Consider the following 25,618-nt stretch of genomic DNA (forward strand, 5'->3'; position numbering starts at 1 on the left):
ACACTGGAAAATACTCCAATACAAGTAAAAGCCCTGCATTCAAAAACCTTGCTGAAGTAAAAATAAGTGGCCTATTATCAGCTAAATTTACTTTAAATAGCTTATTTAAAGTAAAAGTATTGTGCAGTAAAATGCTCAATTAGTCTATGTACGATGTTTTTGAATTCATATTATTGCTGTATTAATGTATATTTTACTGCTGCAGTCAATTTGACCAAACTGTTTAATCAACAAAAATGCTTCATGTTCTATAAGAGCATAATATCTGATCATTGCTGTCCTGTGAAAACCACATATCTCTAAAAAAAAAATTTTTTTAAAAATAAAAAAAAAAACGTTTTTTTTTTTTGTTTTGTGACATTTTCCAGAGTTTTTTTGCGAAGTTTATTTATCCTAAGAAATTTATTTTTTGCAACCCATAAAGGAATATTTTGTCCTTAAATTTGTCAGAAACATTCAAGTTCAAAGTCACAAAAATTTGAGATGTGGTCAGGGGGGGGGGGGAGTTATAAAGAATTGTAATCTTAAAAGTAACAAGTAAATAAAGCTATCAGATTTTCAATGTAATGTAGAAAGTACATTATTTGCTGCTGAAATGCAGTGGAGTAGAAGTATAGAGGTATGACGTGGCATTAAAGGGATATATTTAAGTAAAGTGCAAATCCTTTGAATTTGTTCCAAAGTACAGCACCTAAATGTACTCAGTTACATTCCACCAATGATTATATACACATAAAAACAAATTATTATAAAAAAAAATTGCGATTCAACATGCCATGAAATTTCCACAAAATAAACCCCCAACAATTCTCTTTCTTCTTGCATACACTACAACCATATAAATATTTTATATTAAAACCATAGTACATGGAAAAATTGTAAAAATACATACACTACACACTCCTATGATAAGATTTTCTGTCGCGTGTGTAGTGATGGAACAGGTCTTCAGATCATTTACATCAGTAGTACACTATGCTTAAAATGCTCAATTGCAAGTAAAAGTCCTAGATCAACAACATATATTTAAAGTATTCAAGGTAAAAGTGCTCAGTGACATCTTGAGTGTTATTGAATTATTAGATCATTAATGCATTAACATATCAAGTATCATTATATTTTTGTGGCAGGTTAAGGTGGAGCCAGTTTGAAATAACCTACTTACTGTTGTAGCAGTTTAATCTATAATAGTGTACAGTTTGAGTTTTAAAGACTGATTCCATGTTTTGTTCATACAATTCATTAACATAGATAAAGATCCTTTAAAACTACAGTATGAAATGTGTATCATAAATAAATATTTGTTTTACTTGTACTGGAATTTTTAGGAAAAATTGTTGGCAACTTTCCAACCCGTGTGTATGCAAGTGTGAGATATTGGATAAGCATGTTAATTGATAAAATATCTCAACATGTGCTTAACCTCAGTAATGTTATCTATTTAAGACCATTGCATTTGCTAAATTTAGACTTTATTTCAGCAAGTACAACATATTTTGAAGGAGATCAAATCAGTAGCATTTGTTGAATATGGGCATTCTCAGAAAAAGTGCTGTATTTGTTAAAGTGGCAATAGCCTGAAGGGTGCTGGTGATAAGGATTCCTGGTTTAAAGCATGAATTCAGGCCAATTAGGATTGGTAGAGAAAATGAAAACTGCTTGTTTCCTCTAGTACCAACAACCACCAATGTTACATCAAGCAAGCACTGCCTCACCTGCACTCAGCAAGCTATATATCTGTGCATTACATCCCTCTGGTGAGCTCTTATGTATGGATACTTTACATGCAGGAAGATCCCTAATGTCTGCACACAGGTATATTCACAGTAGCTAAACAAGGATTTAAAAAAAATACATTTGATCGACTCACTACATCACAGTATTTTGTCTTCCCGATGTTCATAATGAAATGATGAGCTACAACCAATGATTTTATTTTGTATTCAAAAAATTCATGCAAGATAAAACTACAACAATTATTCTGCCGTGTCTGTGTGTGGGTGTGTGTGCCCCGCTCCCATGTGAATTCATGAGTTAAACCATCATATCAAGAGAGACACCAACAACTGTAAACATAGGAACTATTCCGTTTCTCAAGTGTGTAAAGCAAAAAATGTGGTCCTTTAAATCAGCCAGCTTTTGCATTTGTAAGAGGAACTAGAGAGTTTGTTAGTTTAGTCGTTAGGTTTGGTAAGAGCAAAGTTACAGCATCTTTACATATACAATCCTCAATTAACCTATTTCCATTTCAATCTACAATTAATGTACACATTTATCTACATTTCTCTATACAAGTACACTATATTCAGATGAATGTTCTATACAAAACAACCACTATGTAAATGTTACACATACTGAACTTGTCAAAATACAAAACAGCAAGCTAGCCAAATTAAAAGATGGGAACTGGAATTAAATCTATTACTTTACAACATGCATTAATATCAAATCAAATCAAATAAGCATTTAATGTTAATTTCTAGAGGAAGCTTAGTCAAGACTTTAATATAGTCAAGCAAAATATGGAAATTATATGTCCAACTTACCATTTTACTTATTTAATGTAAAAAAATATTTCATAGTGACACATGAATGTTTTAACCAAAACACTTTTAGTTCAAGGGCTTATATGAGGGACTGACCCACAATCACCATTAGAATTAATTACCATCTTCCTATTGAAATAGTAGTATATTGTGTGGGTTACCAGTTTGTTTGGGTATGACTTAATTGAACTGTGTGGAAATTTGGTTTCCTATTTTTGTGCTTCTTTTGGTTGAAATGTAATGGCTTAAAATTCTAATTCAGAGACTGGAAAAATTCTCAGCCATGCAATTTTACAGGTAACAACCAACATGGCTGAGTGTTTTTGGTGTGTCAGTCTTCATGATTGTAATGATTGGTTAAAGTAATTTCTGTGATAAAAATCCAAGGTTGGATACTTGCCAAGATATTCTGATCACTGTATTTACCTGACAATAACACTTACTGCTTTGGAGAGGTAAAGGGCAAAAGTATGTGTACCTTAAGGTAGATTACTGCTTTCATTCATCTGAAATCTGTACACCAAACCATAGAAGAAGAAAAAAATAAAAATAAAAAAAATGTCTGTACATAAGTTTTCCCCCTTAAACTAGTTGGTCATCCAGTTTATGAGCATGATATCCAACACTTTTCAACAGCCTCTAGACCGTTTCTTTTTTTTTTACTACCGTTTCACTTACATTTTTTATATACAGCATCACTGAAACAAAACTAAAACAACAATTTTAAAGCTAGAAAACGTCTGTGCAAGTATGGGCTGTATTCTGCTGTGGTGTTAAGACTCACAGCAATACTGGCCTCCAGTGGGTGAGATTAGTCATCAGTTCTGAGAGAAGTTGAATATGGCATGCAGGCCACAGACCACAGGGCTCTGTCTTTCACTCTAAATAGTAAACAGCTGACACCCAATGGCATTTACATTGTAGTACTCTGAGGAAGCACAGACCCTTAGAAAAACAATGCAACCGTGAACCACTTCAAGTCTGAAGGAGCGTGTGAGGAAGACCTCACGCATTAATGGAACTCACTTGGCTGAAATATATTCTAGCTGTAGATCAACGTCATCTTGTCATCTTGTCATCAAAAAGAGGCCTTAGTTGAGTATGTGGTTTAATGCAGTGCACTGATTTTCCAAAGAATGTATGCAGCCTCGGACAAAAATCGAGCTCCTACATCTTGGTCTCGCTGTCAGCAGACCTCTCATTCTCATACTCATTCTCCTGGCAAATGAGCTGGTACGGCTTCTTGTCTGCCTCCTCCACTACCGAATTGCCCACTTCGGGGTCCTTTTTCTGCAACTCGTGGCGAGACAGGTGTTCCACAATACCAGCACCGATCGAGTCTCCAAGGACATTGGTGGTGGTGCGCAATCGGTCCCTGCAGGAAAGACAGTGCAGGTACAGAGTACAAAGATACGACAAGATGAAACAAGATTAAGACACAAAAAGACAGGGCAAAAGAAGACAAGAAAAAACAAGACAAAACACACAAGACTAAACAACTACATTGAATAAATTGCTTTTCAATCCGGGTGGAGTGTCTGCAAATGTGTAAAATATAATTAGCAAACTGGTTGCATAATTTTAATGTGTCCAGGCAATCTTCAGGCCATTTGAAACACAGAAACAAGTTAAGAGGAAGCAAGGCTTGGCACTGGTGTTGGCCTGAATAAAAAACAGATGGATTGAGAGACATGGAATGTGAAGGGAGTGTCTCTGGAGGCTGTCCTATAATCCAAACAAGAGATACAACACAACAAAACAACATTTTGTTGGGTCAAACTCAATTGAATTCATACCAAACTACATTTTATTTCCTTTAGCACTATATTTATTAAACCCTCTCTAGTCTGCCCTAAAACCAAACTATTTCCAGGTTGGACAGAGTTAAGTCAGGAAAAAGCTCAACTTAATCATGTTTTCTTTCATTGATTTTACGATATAAAGTGAGGTATTCTAAAGCAGAATATAGTCAATACTTACAGTAACCAATCAACAGCAATGATCAGTGAGATGTCATCTGTGGGCAGGCCTACAGACGTTAGCACTATCACCATGGTGACCAGCCCTGCCTGAGGGATTCCAGCTGCTCCAATACTGGCTGCTGTGGCTGTGATGCTGCAAAAAAAGGAAGGCAGAGAGAGACCTATCAAAAATGTATTTAAAGCAGTGCCAGTCGTGTCCCAGTATTGATCTATTGATCGTTACTCAGTAATAGCATTGAAGAGGGTCACTTAAATGTATTCTCTTGGTTTTAGTACCATCCCCCTTCAATAGCCAAACTGGTGGTAAGAAAGTCAACTATAAAGCTAGAACTTGTGGTTCTGAGGCTTGGAAATGCTTCAGTGATATTTATTGGCACAATGTATTATAAAATATTTTTCTGCAACTGTTGGAAGTCACAGTTTACTCCATAAATCATTTTGAGGCCCACTTCAGCGACACAAAAAGTAGGCTTGATGTAATAATACAAATTACAGAATGAATGCCATTATGAATGAATGTTTAAAAAGCAAAACCTGAAATACGAGCGTTTCATATATCCCATACCTGATGGTGAGAATCTGTCCAAAGCTGAGGTCATAATCATTGACCTGGGCGATAAAGATGGCTGCAAGGGCTTCATATAGAGCTGTGCCGTCCATATTTATGGTGGCACCAACAGGGAGCACAAAACGGGTCACGCGCTTGTCCACCTTGTTGTTTTCTTCCAGGCATTTAAAAGTGATGGGCAATGTGGCAGAACTGAGAGAGAGGACAGAGGGAGAGGGTGGGTAGCAGAAAGAAACAGAAGTGCTCATCAACACTCGTCATCTGCTGCCAATCAGAGAGGCTGACAACATACAAATATCCAAAACGTTTTACTGTAATCTAAGCAACAATTACGTTTTTGAAACCAGGAGTGTGCTGATTGATGTAACAAAAGCTTGATCAGAAAAACACATGTATAATACAATCGGCGCAAGCAGGCACACTGGCATTGTATCTATGTCTATTTAGTCTTTTTTTTTATTGTATTTAATGAAAATCTGTTTCTCAAGCATTGGAGAAATGCAAATGTGTTCCTCTGCATACTGAATATTGCATATGCAGTGAACGATAAGGAATTCAACCTTCACCTTATTTTCGGTTCGCCGGAGGGATTTTTTTAACACTCAGCACAATCACATACCTGGAGGATGTTCCGAGGGCGGTGATGAGTGCCTGCAGCAGCCCTGCAATGAAAACGAAGGGGTTCTTCCTGGTGATGACGAAGTAGAGTGTTGGCAGGACAAACATGCCGTGGATGAGCAGCCCACAAATGACTGTCACTGTATACATTCCCAGCTGGCCACCCATGATTGTAATGTCGTCCATCTCCACGATCTTACCGGCAATCAGGAACAAGATGCCGATGGGGGCATACCTTAGGATCGATGGGTGTTGTGAATTTGTACATCAAACATTTCATTATTTTTTAAGTACCTTCACACATCCATTAAGATACTTACCACATTATAATGGCAACCAGCCTCATGATGGCTTCATTGAGGCAATCAAAAAAGTCCTTTAGAGGTTGTCCCTGTTCCCTCATGTTCCCGATGATTAGACCGAAGCACATGGAGAACACCACCAGGCCGAGAGCGTTGATTCCATTAACGGCTCCTGGCACTGGGATCATCTCCTCCCGGGATATCTCCTGGCTACCATTTAGTGTAAATATTGTGTCATTCACCGTCATCTTCACATGGATGACTCTCTTGGCATATTGCGTCTTGTACTGAATTTTGAAAAAGGAAGTTGAATAGTGATTAATTTCTGGTGCAGTAACATTTGATAAAAAACTTTTATTAGAGGAGGACTTTTGAGATTCAGGGTCATAGAATATTATAGCAAGTAGCTTTCTAAACAGGCTTGTTAAATTTGAAGATTATTGTGAAAGGGGTGTGTATAAAAGCTTAATAAATGAGTATTTTAGAATGCAGTTGTTTGTGCTTTCCACATCCCATGTTACCATCTGGTACACAAAATGTTGCAATCCCACCCGTGTGCCACCATTTGCCTAAAATACGTTGCAAATGAGGAAGTGAAAGTGGCACTGAGACGAGGGCCTGTGTTTAATGCTCAGCTGAGTGAGAGTAAGAATGATGGGATAGTTAGGTGCCCATTAAAAAAAAGTCCCATCCCAGTTGGTAAAAGTTACTCTAAAACCCTCATTCTGCAATCTTCATGTTGCTATGAGTGGAGACATTGTTGAGGATAAATAGTCAGACAGAATGAAATCCAATGTGTTTGTATATCAATGCAATATGTTGATTTACAACTGTAATTGCAGATTTAAAATTGATGTCCACAGCAGAGATCTCTATAGATGATAGTCCACAAGAATGAGAGGAAAAATAGGAAAAATACAAAAGAAACAAATATGAAATAGAAACTTTCTTTCAACAATGCTAACTTACATGTACATTGTACATGAGACAATTAAAGAAAATGACTTTTTATCTGAGTGCAGGGGAAGAAAACAAAGAGAGGATGTAATGGGAGAGTCACCTGTTTGGTGCAAGCTTCCACAATGTTAGGAGGAAACATGTTCCTGGAAAACATAACAAATAGGTAAATTTTTAAAGCAAATGCACACAAAAAAACTAGAAAAACGTCATGCTCTGTATAAAATATTTGATGATATTTACATCTTTAAAGGTCACAGAACTTAAACATCCTCACTGTTTGAACACCTCCATCTGAATGATCAGAATCAAAATGGACAAGTATTACAGGATTATGAATTAAAATTTTGGTTGACAGAATCGGTGTACTGGGGTGTTCTTGTGAGACTGTTTGTTTGGTCGAGGTGTGTACATGTGTGCAGGTACCTGATAAGATCCAGAAAGGCATCAGCAGCGTTGACCCGCTCAATCTGCTGCTGCTTGCTGAACTCATCCTTTGATCCTTTTCCAGGGTGAATAACGAGCACCATGACAATACCGATGAACACTGCAATGATGGTTGTGGTGGTGTAGTACACAACTGCCCTCAAGCCCATTTTACCAGAAGCACGGCTATCCAAAGAGGACATACCTAAAAAAAGACATATCACAGAAATCATAGAAATGTATGAGAACTACAGGTTTATCAAGTATGTATTTATTCACTGGTACCCGCACTATTTATCATAACATCAGAAACATGGAGAGGCTTCCATGCTGTAAGAACTCCTGCAGAGGGAGCAGCAGTGCAGCAACAGTGCTATACATTTGTAGTGCTACAGGCAGCTCAATTGAGCATAATGTAAAAGAGTCATTAACAATCACTGAAAGGCTTATGAATGTATTAAATAATTCATTCTTTCACAAGTCTCCACAGGGATTATATATTATTTATAAACATGTGCTTTACAGTCACAGACAACTGGGTGCAACAATGTTTCTAAACAGAATAACAAACAAATCAAATGTTGTCAACACTGTCTATCAACAGCGTTGAGTATGAATGTGCTGAGTATCACTTTGTTATTGTTCACTTAAAAGAAGCTTATTCAGCTGGTTTGATGGAGCTTTGCTCTGTGAATAAATGTTATAGTGTCCGACAGCTACATGAGTTGCTCTTGAACACTTTCATTTTGTCAAAGTAGCTCAGAGAAAAAGAAATGCATCAACAAGTGTAGTTACATTTAAAGAGCTCAATAATCTCAGAACAAAATTAATGTCATTTTTTTCCCTGTTTTTGTTGTGTTTTCTGTAAATGGAAAACATCCCTATCTTCAATACACCCATCTGGATTATCTGAGTACTGATCAGTGACAACAAAGAGCGGCAAGAAACACAATCTGACTCTAACCTTTACTGGTGGAAAAACAACACCTATTGTACTGTACAGCACCCAGGGGTAGATCAAATATACAAAATCTGTTTACCTATTGTACATTCATTTACAGACGATATATTGTAAAATAAAACTGCAGGGATAAAGTGTTGGAAAACTACCAGAAATGTGCTTGGTAAATGGTAAAAAGTTGAGTCTGCATTATTTGCTGCACTGTCTTTATTACTCTATTTGAAAAGTCCTGTGTCCCCAAGTGTGATGTTTGTTTGTTGTGAACACAGCGTGCAGAGATGTCAGTTATAGATTAAGTCTGACCGCAGCTCCACATTTGTGTCACAGAGAAATTGATACAACAAAGATTAATCTATGATGAATATTGACGCAATGCCAAAGCATAGAAAGTAGCTGAGGACATACATTGAAGTGACATTTTACGATGACAAAATGTGTTTTAGCAGACTTGGCAGATTCTGCATGCTTGCAAAAAAGGTTCATCAAATTAGACAAAAACTAAAACAAGTTTTATGGTTCTGTTATAAATCCAAAACTCCATTTGAGTTTACACATGGAATAGTTTTGACAAATATGGTTCTCAGTAAAGAATTAATGCTGTAATAAAACTAAAGTTTAATCTCCAGCAGAAAGAGGAGTGAGGGAGTCATGGAGTCTGGACACAAGATGGTCCTCCACAGTTCTAATTGCATGAAACAGACTTCTCGGGATAACAGTGGCAAAAAGAAATACAGCCATTCAGAGAACTGAATTTAAGCTGCCTCAATAGACATGACAGTGGTGCTGTATTTTCAGAGTGTCAGGTCCTATTATGGCCATTATCTTCATTCAGACCCATGCAAGGCAAAGCAGGCTTTGTGTGATGGGAGATGTATGTGTCCCTTTCACTCTTTGCTACTGTGTATACCAAAGTTGTTGGTGTGTGTGTGTGTGTGTGTGTGTGTGTGTGTGTGTGTGTGTGTGTGTGTGTGTGTGTGTGTGTGTGTGTGTGTGTGTGTGTGAGTGAGTGTGCGTGTGCCCCGTCTTTGGCCCTCTGATCTTCTTGTCTCAACATGGCCAGGACTTCAGCTTTTATCCAGTTCTTTTTTATCCTCTTCCTCCCCTCCTGAGCCTGCCCGCCCTCATTCTCCTGTCTGCACCACCCCTCCATCACCACCTCTTGTTTCAAGGTCCCCCGCCCTTCCTCCTGCCCCACCCCCACATCTTGCCTCCCTCTTCTCTTTTTCTTGCACACTGATCTTATTGCTGCAATCCTCTTTCATTGGCACCCTTTCCCTCCCAACCACCCCCTCCTCATCCTCTTGCTTTCCTCCTATTCCCTTTCTGACAGCCCTGGGAAAACTTGTTGACTTAGTCAGCCCCACACGCACACAATGATCTCCAGCCTGTTGTCCGGGCAACAACGGACGCAGCTTCACCAATTCCATGTTTTCAAAAGAATGAAAGAACTAAGACCGAAGGAGAGCAAGGAGAATGACTTTCTTTCTCATTTGGGGGAATGTTCATCAAACTCAAACGTGGGCCTACTTTGGGGGGGAAGTTGAAACGCAGGACAGAGTGCAGTTGCTCTGTTCAGGTCTGACCAGAAGACATTTAACATAGACTGGAGCTGAGCAAAGACTGACTCCACAGTTATAACAAGACCTTACCTGGACCTGGATGCCTGCAGTAAGAAAAGATCTGCACGTCAGTCAATTAAAAGTTTGGATCTGAGTACATTTACAGAATATTCTTCTATTCCATTTTGTTGATTTATTGTTTTTGGTTCCAGCTTCTCATGTGTTGTCTTACAGCTTTTAGTCTTATATGATCCTATACTGAATATCTTTAGATAATGGAGACAGATTTGTTCACCACACAAGCAATTAGAACTTCTCACCTTGTGCTTTGATGTTGTGATCTGTCGTTTGACCACTTTCTGTCATTTGACAGACAAAATAATTGTCACAAGTTTTGAAAACAATAGGAATTTGAAGAAAACCTTGTTTGCGCCACATTCTGGCTTGAATTTGCAACAAATCTAATACAAATAAAAAGCGGCATTACATTGCTGTGGACTTAATATAAGTCCACAAAACTACAGTAACAACATCAAATTCATTTTTGCTGCATCGCTTGCTGACTGACTCGTACTTAATTTTTCTTCAAATCCATTGTAAAACAACAGTGAGGAATGTTTCATTAAACTTTGCCTCAAGAACTCAAAGTATGCTTAATGATTGATCCTCTACAGAAACTGCAAATTGTTATTTTTTTCTTTTATGTAGGTTCCTAGAACAGGCCTTTTATTTTTGATGAGTGTGATTAAAATTGATTTTCAGCTCAAAAAGTGCTACACCGTTTCATTAACTCACTTTTCAAATAAAGTTAACAGTCTGGAGTTTATGCTAATATGTGGTCAAGACAGAGCTGTACTGGACTGAAGGTGTGGGGAAAATAATCCTGCACCACATTCTTATGAGACCAGTTTCAATATACTTGCACTTTTTTTTTCTTTCAAGATTTTAATTTACAGGATACTTTTTATTTCTATTACTGTAAAAAAAAAAAGATACCTAGATACTGTCATGACACAAAGCATTTCTGCTTTCAAAGTTAGTACAGCCTGAACAATGAAAGCATTTCATTTAACAAATTATTTTTTTCAGTTTTAGCTGTCTCTCCTGGTCTTCCTCTTGTCTACCCTCCCCTTCCAGCCAGCAACCACCTCTGTAATCATCCTCCTTTTCCTCTTTTTACTGTGCACTTCCTCCATCTCTACCCAGTCCCGGCTTGGCTTTATAATACTCTGTGGTCTCACAATGAAATGCCTGAAGACAACCTGGATTTTGTGGCAAGCACATATTGAGTAGATAGTCTGATGCGTGTTTGTTTGAGTGAAAGGGCATATGTGAAAGAGTGAAAAGAAATGTGGTTATGAAGAAGCTCATGATGAGCTCATGATGAGAAATAGGGAGTGCAGGGCACACCCTATTTCTCATCCTGTCACTGAAACACATAAACCTGTTTCTTATAATTCTTGATCCTTGGTTCTCAAGCCTGTCTGTTCACTAGTCTTGCTTTCCTGATTTCTGACCTTCCAGGGCCCCTCGGTACTCTGCTCAAACTACCTTTCATGGCCCCTCTGGAGTCAGCTCAAACTTTCAGATTTTCAATCCAACCTTACATTTAGACTGGATCAATTCAGAGGGCAGGCCTTTTCGAATGGGACAACCCATTTAACATAAAAGCACTATTCAGTCTTGGGAGCATGACTATCATTTTCCACAGGACCCACGAGTTCGCAGAAAGTAAGTCATAGGAGCTCAGCTGGGATGCTCTTATCCTCTAAAATACGTTATTCTTTGAGTCACGCTCCAAGTTAAGCATGTAAAGCAATAACTGCTCTGTGAATAGAGCTCACTGCACGAACATAAAGGCTGCAGGATACAACATACAACTAAAATTTGTCAAAATGAAAATGAAGTAACCTAAGGTGACTTGTTTTACTTTTCGGCTGAGGTTATGGTTACAGCAAAAATCGGAATATTTGTGTGAAAAAAGTGATAGCTGTGCTGCAGGTGTTCACAGCGGCAGGTGAGTAACAACAAGCTAATAATCTATCTAATAGGTGACTGATGCTCCAGTTTTATTGTTTTAAAATTTGAAAATCCTTTAGGATGGTGAGTTGGAGTGCCAGCATGTACGTATGTACTGTGTTTGTTTTTCACACAGAGATATAAAAAGCTTTTTATAATTGCTATCTAACTTTTTCCGCAGTTCAATGTTGCAATAAGGCTATTATACATGTCATTATATTTATGATAATTCTCAGTGAGCTAACATTTTTGATGGGTGCAACTGGACAATGCACTGCCTCATTTACATTAGGCTCTGGCTGCCATTGATTATGTGTCATTATGCGAAATAATGCAAGCTTTATGGATGAATATCATGACATAGACAGTATCTCTTACATAGTCAATAAGGACCTCCACCTGGTAACAAAGACGACACTGATGGGTATGATGTTTGTGATGACTGACACACTGTAATAGAGCAGGCTTAGGAGCAGGTTTAACTGTAAAAAAGAGAGGTAGTGGTGGATGAGCAATAGTTTGGACTTTCAAGAGACAGTTTAAATTCTACATAGAGGATTTACTTTTAAAATTTTAACTTGAATTCTGATCATGGGTCTGCATGACTATCTATGTTTAATTAAACCAGGTCAAAGTATTTTGAAAAACATTTGTGCCATTTAAAGTTTGAATGAAGGGATCATCAGTGACTTCAGGAGATTACAGCAATCAAATTTTGTTTTCCTGCATTTTAGAATTTAAATCTGTACATTATTATTACAATATTTGTATCCTCTGCATATTGGAGTCTGGATACAATGGTACATTTACTTGTTAAATTTTCTTTCTAAGTGCTACCATAGGGTTTGTTCTTGGTAGTGGCACACTGTTTATCTGACTGATGCAGGTAAATTCTCCACAAAAATAAGAGAAATTTAAAGTGTATTATTGTTAGAGCAAATAAGCAAATACAAATGTGAGGTGGTTACAAGTCTTTTTCTAAAAGATGGGAATATAAAAAAGGGGAAAAAAAGTGACATAGTAGTTGACTTTTTGTAATACCAAAATCATTGCAACTGGAATTATATGAACTTGAACTTCCACAGATGAAGTGGCTTTAGAACAGCACTCTTTGTTGATTTCCACATGCTGTAGCTGCGGTCATGTGACATGATGTCAGAGGTGCTGATGTTACGCCCCACTGCAGCACAAAGCAGCTTATTATCAGACAGTGTGTCTCTCATCTGTTCAGGGTACTGGTCTGTTTCTCTGCCAATCATTGCTCAGACCGGACATTTCCCTCCTCCATTTGTCAGTCAGTGCTGCTGACTGGTGTTTTTGGAAACTCACATGTTCCATATCTGTACTTTGAATTTCATAACAAGCAGAGATTATGATCAATAACAAACTCAGGTGATTGACTGTGGAATAAAACACCCCTGGGTGTCTGACTGGGATCATGAACCAGAAACCTCTGTGTCATATGTTTGTGTTTTTCTGTAAAACTGGATTCACGTGAGCAGCAGGAGGTACGAGCTGTACTGAACCAAAAGTCACAGCATCCACAAATTCTGAATTGCTTCAATCAAATCATAATAAAACTGGGACTGTTTCAGTCATGTATCAATATCAAGATCATTACTACATAGGTCAAGTATGTGACTGAGACCAGAGCTGTATCTTTCTCTCTCTCACTCTTGAGGTCATTCTAACCCTATCTACCACTAGGCCTAAAAGCAAAAAACAGCAGCGTCTGAACAAACAACAGCATGACTCAGTGGAGCCACAAAACTACAAACACCACTGATACCTTTTTACACAGAAACCACAGGCTACTAGCAAGGTGTGTATATCTAAAATCTGACATAAACAGAGTTACGACCCCGCCTCTGTTGACTGCTTGGGCCCGCTGCTTGCCTTTTTGTCCTGGTGTCTTGTGTTGCAGATGAGCAGGGGCTGAGGTCAGGTCCTTGGTTACTGGGAATACCTGAGCCTGTGTTGCCAGTACTATAGAAAGAGGGGAAACTCTGCTCTCTACGCCTCCCATCCTTGCCTTTTGTTTTTTCTTTTATCAAACAAACACTCCACTCACCATCCCCTCATTCATGCTTACATGCAAACACTACTGATCTACTGACTGGTAGGGCGTTATTTCTACAGTGACTCCCATTTTACAAAACCTGAAGAGAGCTGGGGAACCATGCTGAGCAGGCACACAGGCATGTCGAAGATGTGTGGGTACGAGAAAATATTTTGTTGAAAATGTCTGTGGTATCATGAGATAGTGGTGTGTGTGGTGGCTAAGTTGTTTGATGTAAATTTAGAACAAAACAGGGTCACTCAGAGACTGGAACTGTCAGTCTCTGAGTTGTGTGCGCTTATTTTAGATATCTGAGGTAGATTTGAAGTAGAAATAGTCAATGACAAAAGTTTGTTTATCGTGATGATGTGGGGGTGCTGTGTGTAAGACTTGGGTGTGCACAACAGTTTTACATATATTTGTTAACATTATGATTGATGCAATTCATAAATCATTTTTATTATATTAATATGTATGAGACATATGTAAGTTTGTTTAGTAATGACTGAAAAGAAAAGGTTTAGACCTAGCAAATAATTTGAAGCATGAATACTATTTTGTCTAAAAAAAGAGGTAAATTAACTAATTAAATGACCTTAACTCTGTACACGTAGGTGGAAGATACATCTGTAGCTTTTGGTGTCTCGATTGCACTAAAATGTTGTCATACCTGTGATGAGACTGGAAACTAGCAGGGGCAGGACCAGCATCTGAAGCATCCTCATCAGTAGCTCTCCGGGGAAAGAGAAGAACTTCATCTCACGGTAAGACATGTTATAAGGCCGCACGGCAAATCCCAGGATTATACCTACATAGTGGATCAGATGTTAAAGCAAGAAAGAACTTAATTTGAACATTTTCAAAAGTTTTTGTCAACATAACTAGACCTTAAAACAAGTCAGACAGAGATCGAATTGATCAGATTACTGTAAAATACAGCATTTTCTGAGTGAATATAGATCTATAGTGATGCTGATTAGTGTCAGTCATTACACAATATCTGGTATTCTGAGGAACCTAAACTACACTTACTCGCCTCAACCATCTTCAAATGCCAGCAACTGCTCATGTTTACCACACAATGTATGGCACATGCATTGACCTTTAACAGTGGCTCCATTTTTCCTGTGACTGTGTGTTATTCTGACACTCCCACTTTATTTGAGTTCAATTTCCTTGTTAAAAAGTTCTTTTTTTCAGTGTCTCTGAAGTTTGTGTTCACAATAAGCTGTTTGTCCACTGATCCACCAATAAGCCCAGGTGGCTGACCCTGCAGCCCGAAGAGAGGAATATCCTGAATTTAGCAATCAATCACGTGTTTGTCACGGCAAGGTGTAATTCTAGCAGGGCTGCAGATGTGCAGGCAGTGGGTGGGCCTGGCTCACTTCCTACTGGGTGAGATTCAGAGGTTAATGGCAACAGGTCAAAGGTCAGCTAGAGTGTCAGCAGAAGGCCAGTCTGCTAATTTCATCTGAGGTCCCGCTATGCTCTCATCCTGTTTGTCTCTTTCTATTCTTCTCCTTCAGTCTACAGGGGTGTTGGTCACACTAGATTTCTCGGTTATCAGGGTGATGCATAAATTATGTTGCCTTCTTCTTGAAAAGAGGATTGATAATGTGATGAAGGATGGAGAGGAGAGGAGAGGAGAGGAATAACTGTCCCTCAATAATCTCCAATTTGAAATGAGCTTAATTACTAATAGAGTTAAGCCTTAAGTGAAAACAATTCCCACTTACCAATAATGACAGCAGCAATGGTAAGGATCACAAAGGCATTTCTAAAAAAGAATCCCTTCACATCGTTCTTCGTGATGTTTTCCACTCTCTTCTTGGCCAGCAGTGATCGGGACTGGATCCCGGCCCGGATCTGGTGGAGACCACTCCGGGTCGTCTGTGGGTTCTCGCCATTGCTTTGAGTCATAGCTGGAATCTTCAGATCTGTTATAAAAGTGCAAGAGTTTGAACTCAACTTGACTGTGACGATAAACGAAACTTAAAGGTGCTGATGATTCACTCGTTTCCCGTCTCTCTTCTCTGTCACACTTCTCCTTTGGTCCAAGGATTACAAGTTGCCTGGTTGAGAGGGAGGGACATGTTGTCAGAGTTAGCATTGGATACAAATTTGAATTATATACAGCATACACAAAGTGGATCAAATTAATATCTTATTGCAACCTCATCGTGCCTCACATACACAGTAATGACAGTAAAAATGATGCAATAACATCACACAAACAGAATTGCTTTAACATTTTTGTCAAGGAATGCTGAACTCCAAGTGAAGCACACATGTGTTGCACTGGCAGCTGTGGAGGACTGCAGACTTCCTCTTACGTACTTGCTAACTGCAACACACGTGTACAGTCTGGGTTCAAATTCTGATTCCCAGATCGAGTCTCACACATGCAGACACTCACACAAACACAGCTGCTGGTCAAATGGTCAAATGCATTTGATGCGGACACAATGAATTATAAATATTAGGATAGAAATTGTTTCTGTACCTTTAGACTTGAGCAATAACTTCCTTTGGAGTAATGTCTCAATTTTCAGGTTAAAGTTGTGGCTTAAAGCTTCGATCAGTGTGAGAGGGACAGAGGAGCTCTTTGGCTTTGAGCTGGTTGGTGTGAGCAACTAGCAATGAAGAGAAAGAAGAGAGGGGAGGAGATAGGAAAGGAGGGAGCAGTGGCGAGGATGGGGGAATGGAAGAGCCAGTGAGAGAATGGAGGCGGTGCTATGGTAGAAGAAAAATAGTGTTAGTCACTCACACAGTGTGGGCTTGTTGGGAGGTGAGGCGGGGACTAAAAAAGTGAAGTAAGGTAGAGGAGGGGGTGCTTTTCAGACAGGGGAGAGCTTGAAGAATAATGAGCTTTCGAAGCAGGAGAAAGAGAAAGGACCTTCTTGTTTTCTTCTGTTCCTCTCAGCCTTCTTTTCAAAAGGTTTTTCACGCTTGATAAGTTCAGCCTGATTGGAGATTCCTGTGGAGAATGAGTCAACCGAGAAAGAAAAGTGCCCTATCCATCAAAAAATTATGGAAGTGGATTATCCATTCATACATGTGTTCTTGGCACAGTTACAACAGACACATTCATCAGTCAATCTCTCATTGCCTTTTTTTTGTCTGCTTTTTAGTACTCTGCACATTTGCACCATACAAAGTCCACTTGGCCGTCTTTTCTTCCAAAAAAAACCCGGTGTAGCTTTTAGTTTGTGAAGCTAACCAGAGAAGGTAAATATTTACCCAGTGCCAGTGGTGCAACTGGTGCTCAACGTCTGGCTATGAAGAAAAAAAGTCTGTCTGAATAGAAATACGTGTTTTTGTTCTGGTTTTTGGCAAATGAGTGCCAGTCAGCTGTACAGTGTACCATAAAAACATAATGACTACCTAATCTTTGCCACAGGGGACACAGTAGTCTAAGATTTATGACCTGGAATTTTGTTTTGGCGGCAAAACGTTTGGACTGTGAGATGTGATTTGCACTAAGGATGTGAATGGAAATGTGTGCGTGAATGTGAGTCTGAGAAATAAAAGTTGAGGAGAGAGACAGGTATCTTTTCTGACTCATAGCAGTAGAATCCATGTATGGCAGAGATATTGGGAAATGTTTCAGTCATCAATACACACACACACACACACACACACACACACACACACACACACACACACACACACACACACACACACACACACACACACACACACACACACACACACACACACACACACACACACACACACACACACACACACACACACACACACACACACACACAGTGCCTCATACCTCATCTGACCTTGGTGAAAGTGTACAATATCTCTAACTCTGCATACTTCCAGAAATCAAGAAAAAAAACAGACAACAGTGGATTTTTGAATACGCAAACAGTAACTATGCTTGCTTGAATTCAAGACAGAGCTCTCTGAAAATGGCCATGAAACAATTCTCCTCTTGAACAGTATTATTCTGTAAATCATTAAGATAGCTGGTATTTGCTGAGCTATGTGAGCAGCGGCTTATTTCAACATTTGGGTTGAAGAATTAAAAAGCACCAGCAGTAATATATTTTATATGACACGGTCACTCAGTGATCAACAGACTTTGTTGTGAACCTCTTCTCCTCTCCTCTAACTTGACAGATGTACAGTGGGACAATAAGATGTCCTATGATTTTGTACCATTTATAAGTGTGGGAGGAGTTTGAATGGAGCAGTCTGCCCTGCAATTTTCAAGACTAATTCTTTTGCACATATGGGTGAATGTAAAAGAAATCGACTTACAACAGCTGGTCCACTTATTTTTATAATGTAGTTAAATGAGTCTTTGCAAACAGCCTATCCATGCTCACTTTGGGCGGAGGCAGGGTACACCCTGGACACCCTGTTCTTGAAATTTGTACAGACATTAATGTTTCTCTAAGGATGAATGGTAATAACTTTGATGATCCCTACATTTTTCGTCTAATGGCATCATGATATCTAATTTTCCATGTGTTAAATATTTTAGGCAAATCACAGTGCTTGAAATGGACCATTTCTACCCGGTGCACAGTGCCGGGACTTACAGTTTAGTTCTTGAAGCACCGTGACTTTTGGCATGCACTGTGCAAATGCAAGTAAAATTCTGATGTCTTGGCTGTACTATTTTACTGCTAGCAACATGCTAAACTAAGATAATGACACAGTGGCAATACTAATGTTAGTGTGCAGGTGTTAGCAATTAGCTACCATTTAAACTACCATTTATGTCTGAACACAGCTTGTAAGCACATAATGCAGGTCAAAATGTTTGCTGTCAGGGAGCTACTGACTTGGAGCTGTTATTCCTCTGGATAACCATCATTATCTTGAACAAACAGGCAATTAACATCTGAATCGCAGGGAAAGGGAATCTGTTCTGTGTTATGATCTTCCTCTGTTATCCCCGGGGCCTCAGAAACACTGAACAGCTCCTCTCAACACTTCAGTCTTCAGACTGAGTCACTGCCTTCGATGGTGCACAGACTGGCATTGTCTGTGGCTGTCCTGTCAGAGCTCCTAATTTCACAATATTGCTGCTGTTTGGATATTTATAGAGACACTGATGAAAAGACATTCATGGTGGCCCAACAGTTGTTTAAGACTTTTATACTTAGTTCTTTATTAGAGTTGTAGTTCAATATGGTAATGTCATTATTAGTGAGATTCGTTTGATCAATTAAGAAAATATTGAATGTTCTCCACTGGTGTGCATTATCAAATTGTAATGACATTTGATGCTGCTCATGTCATACATTTTCTTGCCCATACAAATCCTGTTTGTGTGTGGAAATCTAGAAAATGCTTCAGTTGATCATAATAACTGATATGGTTCAGAAAATATAAATTTATTGGTAACCTGAGCAGGTTCAGCAACACAATTTATTGGAATCTAACTAAAACACACAAGTTTGGCTCTTCTCAGAAACTGTTGTAAAAGGACAGGGGGCAGAAACAATACTGAACAAATAGCACTGATAACAGCTCCCTCTTCTCTAACTGCTCTAGTTATTATGTCTTTAGCAAATTTCATCAAGATGTGTAAAGCACAAATCTTTACAAGGTGCACTGAAGTAGGATTTATTTTTGTAAGCAAAAATAATCACATAAAATTAGCTCATTAACTTCAGTATCTGACAGAACAATTTTATTTGATCAGCAGAGGACATTGGTATGTGTGCATGTGTATTTCTCTAAAATAACTAAGGTGAACATGTTAATGCTTTACCACTGCACATACAGTAAGTCAATAGTCTTTCACCCATTACCAACGAATGCAGACTATTTCCAGAGAAATATTGCAAAATCATCCCTGACAGACCAAAACTCTGGCTTTCTCATCATTATACCTCAGCTCATCCAGAATGATTTAAATCAGGACCCCACCATTCCTCACCCGCACCGCAGCGACCCACAAGGCGTCCACCACACTGCTATCCCAACAAGCAACAACCAACAACAGACTCTTTTGTCTTCAGAGGGCAAAGCTACAGATCTGCTGATTGGGTCACCCAAAGAGCAGAACTTGTAAACTGAAGAAAGAAAATAAGAATTGGGGATCTGCCATAAAACACACACAGACAACAGAGAAACAGGTGAATGTGACATATTGCCATGGAGTCTGGACAGAAAATGTGTTGCCTTTGTGAGAGGAGACTTGTGTTAACCGCATTGTGGGAACAAAATCTGTTCATTAGGGACTCCCCTCTTGTTTTTGGTGTGTTTTGCTTATTGTGAGTCACCAGAAGACTGTTTTCACATTCATCTACTTTGAATAAGTTTCTCTGTGCTCACCTTAATAGAAAAGTTTGACATTTTTAGAAACACAGTTTTTACTGAGAGTTAAATGGAAGGATTGACCACTCTCAGATGAAGCTGAAGCTGGTTAGCTTAGTTTAGCACATGGACAAGGGGAAATACAACTGTAGTTAACCTGATAAGATCTCCTCATTTAACACTTCTGCAGGATGTTGTTTGCTTCATACAAAAACCTACGTGTGACAACAACAGGAAGAGAGAAGTAAATATCACTTTAATTTGTAAGCATAAAGTAAAGAAGTCAATGCAATTATCTATTCACCACCAACCATGGTAAAATTGTGGATTACATAGATTGTGCATGTGACACAAAAATAACAGTTTTTCTCTTTGCTTCTGGTTTTGCATCAGTTGGGTTCAAAATATATCTTTTTTTCCCCACACATTTTACGACAACATCTTGTTTCACTCACCAGTGGATCAAACAACTTGTGAGCTCTCTTGAGGATACTGCAGTGCCTCAACGACTTCAGTTTGTAGTCTGGTCTCTGTTCTGCTAAACAGATTATTGGAGGAATGTGGAACAAAATGGGTTTATGTTATTTAGTCCTGATGTGACAATCTGTTGATTCACTGTTGGCTGTGGAGCCATGTGTTTTTAAGGGTGTCACATTGCTAAAGAAATACAAAATGTGAACTTTGTTTTTTTTTTTGCCTAAAAAGAGGACAATGTGACTGCCTGTGCCATCCTCCATCCAATAACATTCACATTTGTAGAAAGATATTTAGGCAGTTGGATGTTGAAGAAGAAGAAGAAGACGAAGTAGAGGAAAATATGACCAATGGCTTGGCAGTTTCAGAGGTACAGCATTTGTCATCAGCAACCTACCAGCATTTTACAAAACACTTGTCGCAAACACAGACTTTCCCTCTCCCATACACGAGCGCATTTTATAGACATACACACAAGCCATGCCCTCAATCTCAGCACGAGTGTGTGTGTGTAACTCTAGCTGGCCCTGGCTACATCACCAGACCAATAGTTTCAGATGGGAGTGGTCTACTCCCAGGGGGGTGATGTATCCAGGACAGGTTATAGGATCTGCAGTCTACAGTGGCCCTCTGGGGACACACAGAACTGGGGCCACATTGTTCACCAGCATCATTGTGTACAAGGGTTTCCCATGGATCAAATGTTACAGACTTCAAACCCAGGGGTCTCAGCGCACTCATAGCTGTTCAGTGAGCATGATGGGAGATGAGGCTGTTCACACACCGTTTCTCACTGATCTGAATGAGGGCACACTGGATGCGGTCCCAGTGGCTTGTCGTCTGGATGCAGGGAAGGAGTGTAGTGATGATGGTGAAGAGTGAGGAGTGAGGGGGAAGATGCTAGACGCTAGGAGACACTTGGAGGGTGGTTAACAGAAGTAAAAGAGACAGAGGAAGTTAACTTAAACAGGTTCAGCTGTGTCTGACAAACTGGTATTTTTACTGCAAAGTGATGAAGGCTGAATAACTGAATACATTTTATTGTGTGAATAGGACTAATCTACTATGCTTTGTGGTATTGGAATGGAAATATACAATGACTCATTTTTTAACAAGTTTGTGAATACTTGTTGAGAAAAATGTTAATACACCTTGCTATTTGTGATGAATAAAATTACATGTGATAATAATAAATGGTTTTCTCAACATCATAACAAATAGGTGGCTAGTTCTGGTTACAATATCTGCTTGTGTTATACCATAACTATGAAAAAACATTGCTGTATTGATCAATCATCCACAGGAGAGAAAATTCACAATTTATGAACTCTTGTGTCTCAGTCAAAACATCGTGTTAAGGGTCATAGCATTAAACATAAGAAGTGCATCAGAGTAATAAGTGCTCAGCTGTTAATGTCTAACCATAAGCCAGCATGATTCCAGGACAGTTATGCATTTTCCTTTTGGGTCTTCATTGATACATCATTCCAATATTGACACTGACACAATCACACTTACAGGACTGTCTCATGAGGGCACACAGTCACTAAATTTCTCCACAACTCTAAGACCAACAGTAACAATGGTTCTTTAAAAATAAAAGACACGTGGGAGAATTTTGAAATAAAATAAATCTTCTTGTCTTTTTCAACAGGCCAGAGTCAGATCTGAAAAACTTCGGCCTAATGAAACTTAAAGAGGAAACAAAAACAGCCTAATGGCATTGAATCAGTGACACTGACACTTTTGCACAGCGATGGTACATCCATTTTTATCATAGTACCCGGCGGCCTCTTCAGTGAGTGATGTTCCACACTTGGCAACCTGCAAAAGGTGGCAGCGGGTTGCATTTTAAGGTACAGCCTGTTCCTGCTACAAGGCAGGTTGAAAAGGTTTAATTAGTTATCTGGAGAAACAATATTTATGTTGTGAACTCAAGAAAATAAATACCAGAATTCAGTGTGCACCTGATGCACTGATGGATCTTGAAGTTTTCCCTGAGCACAACACTGTGTGAGCAAACTAACATAATTTGCTATCCATCTAACCCAATTACATCCTGAACTTGAGAAATCGAATTGTGATCCTCACTGAAGTGAGTCTCAGACAACTTTATCACAATAATGAAAATAAAACTATTATGAATGAAAATAAAGCCTATTGCTTGTAAACAGGGGCATAAGAATGATTTTGGAAATACAGTCACAAGTCCCACAACCTTCACAACCCTCTATACAGCGCAATTATTCAAACACAATTGACTTGAAAATCAAATAAAACTCAACACAACAAATGAAACTGCAAAAAAATTGTGACAATCCTAGTTTTAAAGGAAGTGTGAAACGAAGTTCATTGTGAATGTATATTGTTCACCTCTGTGCTTTGAAAAATCTCAACATCAACTGGTGTGAAAAAAGGTTTTTACCAAAAGTATTAATGCTGACTTCTCAATAAAAATGTAATTAATCTGAATATCTACTCTGACAAAAAATATACAAATAAAAAAAATAAACTGAGACTGTTTTTACAATATTGCAAAGTTAACAATGTGACACTGAAAGAAGTGCACACAAGTAAAGCTGTGACAGGTGATGGGGTAACATTTCACTATAATTCATCTTAGAGAGCACAATGCTTTGGTACAAGGTTTGAGTTTCACCTATAATCTGTGCTCTGTGGTGCCAAGGGGAGTGACCAGAAACCTTACCGGGTTTTGGTAAAAGATGTGTTTGAGGCTCTCAAAGATTAAAATGAGACCCTTCTTTTTACTGTAAACAGCAGGCTACTGACTCTTTCGAAGATTAAAATGAGAGGACCAAAGCTTAGTTTCAGTGGGTCTCCCTGTCCTTGAGATTCTGGTCAAATGAATGGCATTCAAAACATATTAAGTACAATAATTATAGTAAATAGAACCAGAATTAACAGAACAATCACCTTTATTATCAGCTGCCATTATGTGCAATTGTTTCACTGAGTACATACAGTTTGTTGTTTGGTTTAGTTATTTGGAAGATTAAATAACTTACCTGTATTTCTGTTTTTCAAAATTGTCTAAACTTTGGAGAAAATATATTTAAATTCAGCTATAGTTTTGTATTTTTTTTGTTGAACTTACTCAGGAACATAAAACTTATACTTATTTTTTGTTACAAGGATTCAAATCTTCCTCCTCTGGTTTCTCTTTCTTTGCTTAGCTGAGTTATACTGAAGACGTTTAAGAACAAATTCACTACCTCCATCTAGTGGTTAATAACAATAAAAACTTTGGTTACTTCCAGTCTTTGGTATAAGGTCCACTGCAGACAGAAAAGTAGCATCAATCATTGCATCTGTTTCCTTAGCAAGAAAAGCAAACAATCATATAGCCTATAGCCATAATGTCAAACTATTCCTTCAACGTTATTTACATCATACTCTATGCTGTTGTATGTATGTTGCTCTAGTTGATAACGCATTCTTTTTAAACTGAATTTTAAACTGAATTTATTCTGTAAAAGTATTTTTTCTTTTTTTAGAAAAGCAGTTATGTTTCCATTTTCTGTATTAAATTCAAAGGAAAAAAACCCAGACGCACTGGATAACATTAACAAAAAAGAGATTATTCTTAGTAGGCTGTGTTAATGATCTATTGAACAGAAAAATCTCATTATACAATAACAACAAAGTGTCATGACTTTATACCATCAGAATTTTGGGGGGCATTGAATCAAGTTTCTTCACATTTCCTCTGAAAGTCCAGAGAAATGCAGGTACATTTAGGAGACTGTATTATATCTGCCTAATATAGAGCGTATCTGAATAATGATGTTTAAAAAAAACCCCAAAAAAACAGGATCAATCTATAATTGGCAATGAAGGAGGGACTAGATCTCTTTCACAGAGGTTTATCAATGAGAAACCTGGAGTATTAGGACATATGGGCCTGAATGCTCATACACCTACTCTCTAATCCAAGAGACAGAGATTGAGAGAGAGAGGGTGAAGGGGTTAAGGTGAGAATGACAGATGGCCATGCTAAGCACCTGCCTGTAGGTTTTATCTACACTGTAACTGTTTGGATCAAGCCATTTAACACTGCAGAGGCAAGACGGAGGCATAGCGGCAGAGAAACTCAGAGAAGAGTAATGTGACAGAGAAATCAAGGCTGCAAATGGACAAACACAGCAGTTTTGGATTGCCCTACACCTCTAGCATCAGTAAATATACAAGATTTATTTGGTCATAGATGTGAATCCTGAACAGCTTTATGAACCAGATGGAGCTAATGGACAATCTTCTGGAGGACTGGCCAGAATCGCTAGACATTTTCGGGTCTGTTTGGATGGATGTGCTCGGTGTGTCCAGAGGGGTTGAAGACTGGAGTGTTTGTCTGAATTTTGTCGAGCATCTGTGTCTGAACCTGTTGGGCCACATGGACTTTTTGCTGGAGCACCGCGCTGTGTGTGTCAACGTGCTGGGCCCGCTTTATGCTGACGACCCGTATATGTGGATGTTCCTCCACCACTGAAATGGATCTACAACTTTTTTTCTGACCTTTTTCTTTAAACATTTTTTGACTCGGATGGTTTGAAAGCATTTAGAGAAGCATAAGATAAACTCAAAGCTGTAAAGCACAACCATTATATTTTTTAGTTGTGCATGAGTCCACTTTGCCTGTAGGAAAATGTAAACTCACCTCCACATCCTAACCTCTGCTACATTTTGACAAAGTATGTCAATGATTCACACTGAAGGACTGAGTCACCAGAATCTGCATGTAATAACCTAAACTGTTATGTTGCACTGCTGTGTTGAATGATGGTTTTCATAATGAACCCAACTGTATTTAATATTATAATGAAGGGTGCAGTATTGTC

General features: G+C 38.6%; 1 protein-coding gene across 3 annotated transcripts; it reads right to left on the reverse strand.

Annotated features, from left to right (window-relative positions):
• Nucleotides 1–3,125: 3,125 nt before the first annotated feature.
• slc1a3a (solute carrier family 1 member 3a) lies at nt 3,126–16,592 on the reverse strand. 3 transcript variants are annotated; one of them, XM_069699436.1, is made up of 10 exons: nt 16,501–16,592; nt 15,734–16,069; nt 14,668–14,805; nt 7,400–7,604; nt 7,077–7,119; nt 6,035–6,303; nt 5,716–5,949; nt 5,094–5,288; nt 4,527–4,661; nt 3,126–3,921 (listed from the first exon to the last, which is right to left on the reverse strand). In XM_069699436.1, the coding sequence occupies exons 2-10, from the start codon at nt 15,915–15,917 to the stop codon at nt 3,714–3,716; spliced, it is 1,611 nt and encodes a 536-aa protein (XP_069555537.1). In that variant the 5' UTR covers nt 15,918–16,069; nt 16,501–16,592; the 3' UTR covers nt 3,126–3,713. The 3 variants fall into 3 exon arrangements, 2 of the variants coding, with proteins under 2 accessions (XP_069555537.1, XP_069555538.1); XM_069699437.1 differs by lacking the exons at nt 7,400–7,604; nt 14,668–14,805; nt 15,734–16,069; nt 16,501–16,592 and adding an exon at nt 7,217–7,267; XR_011310942.1 differs by lacking the exons at nt 3,126–3,921; nt 4,527–4,661; nt 5,094–5,288; nt 5,716–5,949 and adding an exon at nt 7,217–7,267 and having other exon boundaries at nt 6,282–6,303.
• Nucleotides 16,593–25,618: the final 9,026 nt, after the last annotated feature.

This window comes from Brachyistius frenatus, unplaced genomic scaffold (genome assembly GCF_029030835.1).
Source record: "Brachyistius frenatus isolate BFR_SWC_R1_liver_20210118 unplaced genomic scaffold, ASM2903083v1 Contig_30, whole genome shotgun sequence".
In the NCBI taxonomy this organism is placed as follows: domain Eukaryota; kingdom Metazoa; phylum Chordata; class Actinopteri; family Embiotocidae; genus Brachyistius; species Brachyistius frenatus.

Bases quoted from the DNA above. Each gene is read 5' to 3' on its own strand.
- slc1a3a (XM_069699436.1), bottom strand. From the start codon at position 15,917: ATGACTCAAAGCAATGGCGAGAACCCACAGACGACCCGGAGTGGTCTC. The intron at 14,806-15,733 runs GTAAGTGGGAAT...TCCACTATGTAG, and splicing joins CATTGCTGCTGTCATTATTG to GTATAATCCTGGGATTTGCC. The intron at 7,120-7,399 runs GTACCTGCACAC...TATGTTTTCCAG, and splicing joins GCCTTTCTGGATCTTATCAG to GAACATGTTTCCTCCTAACA.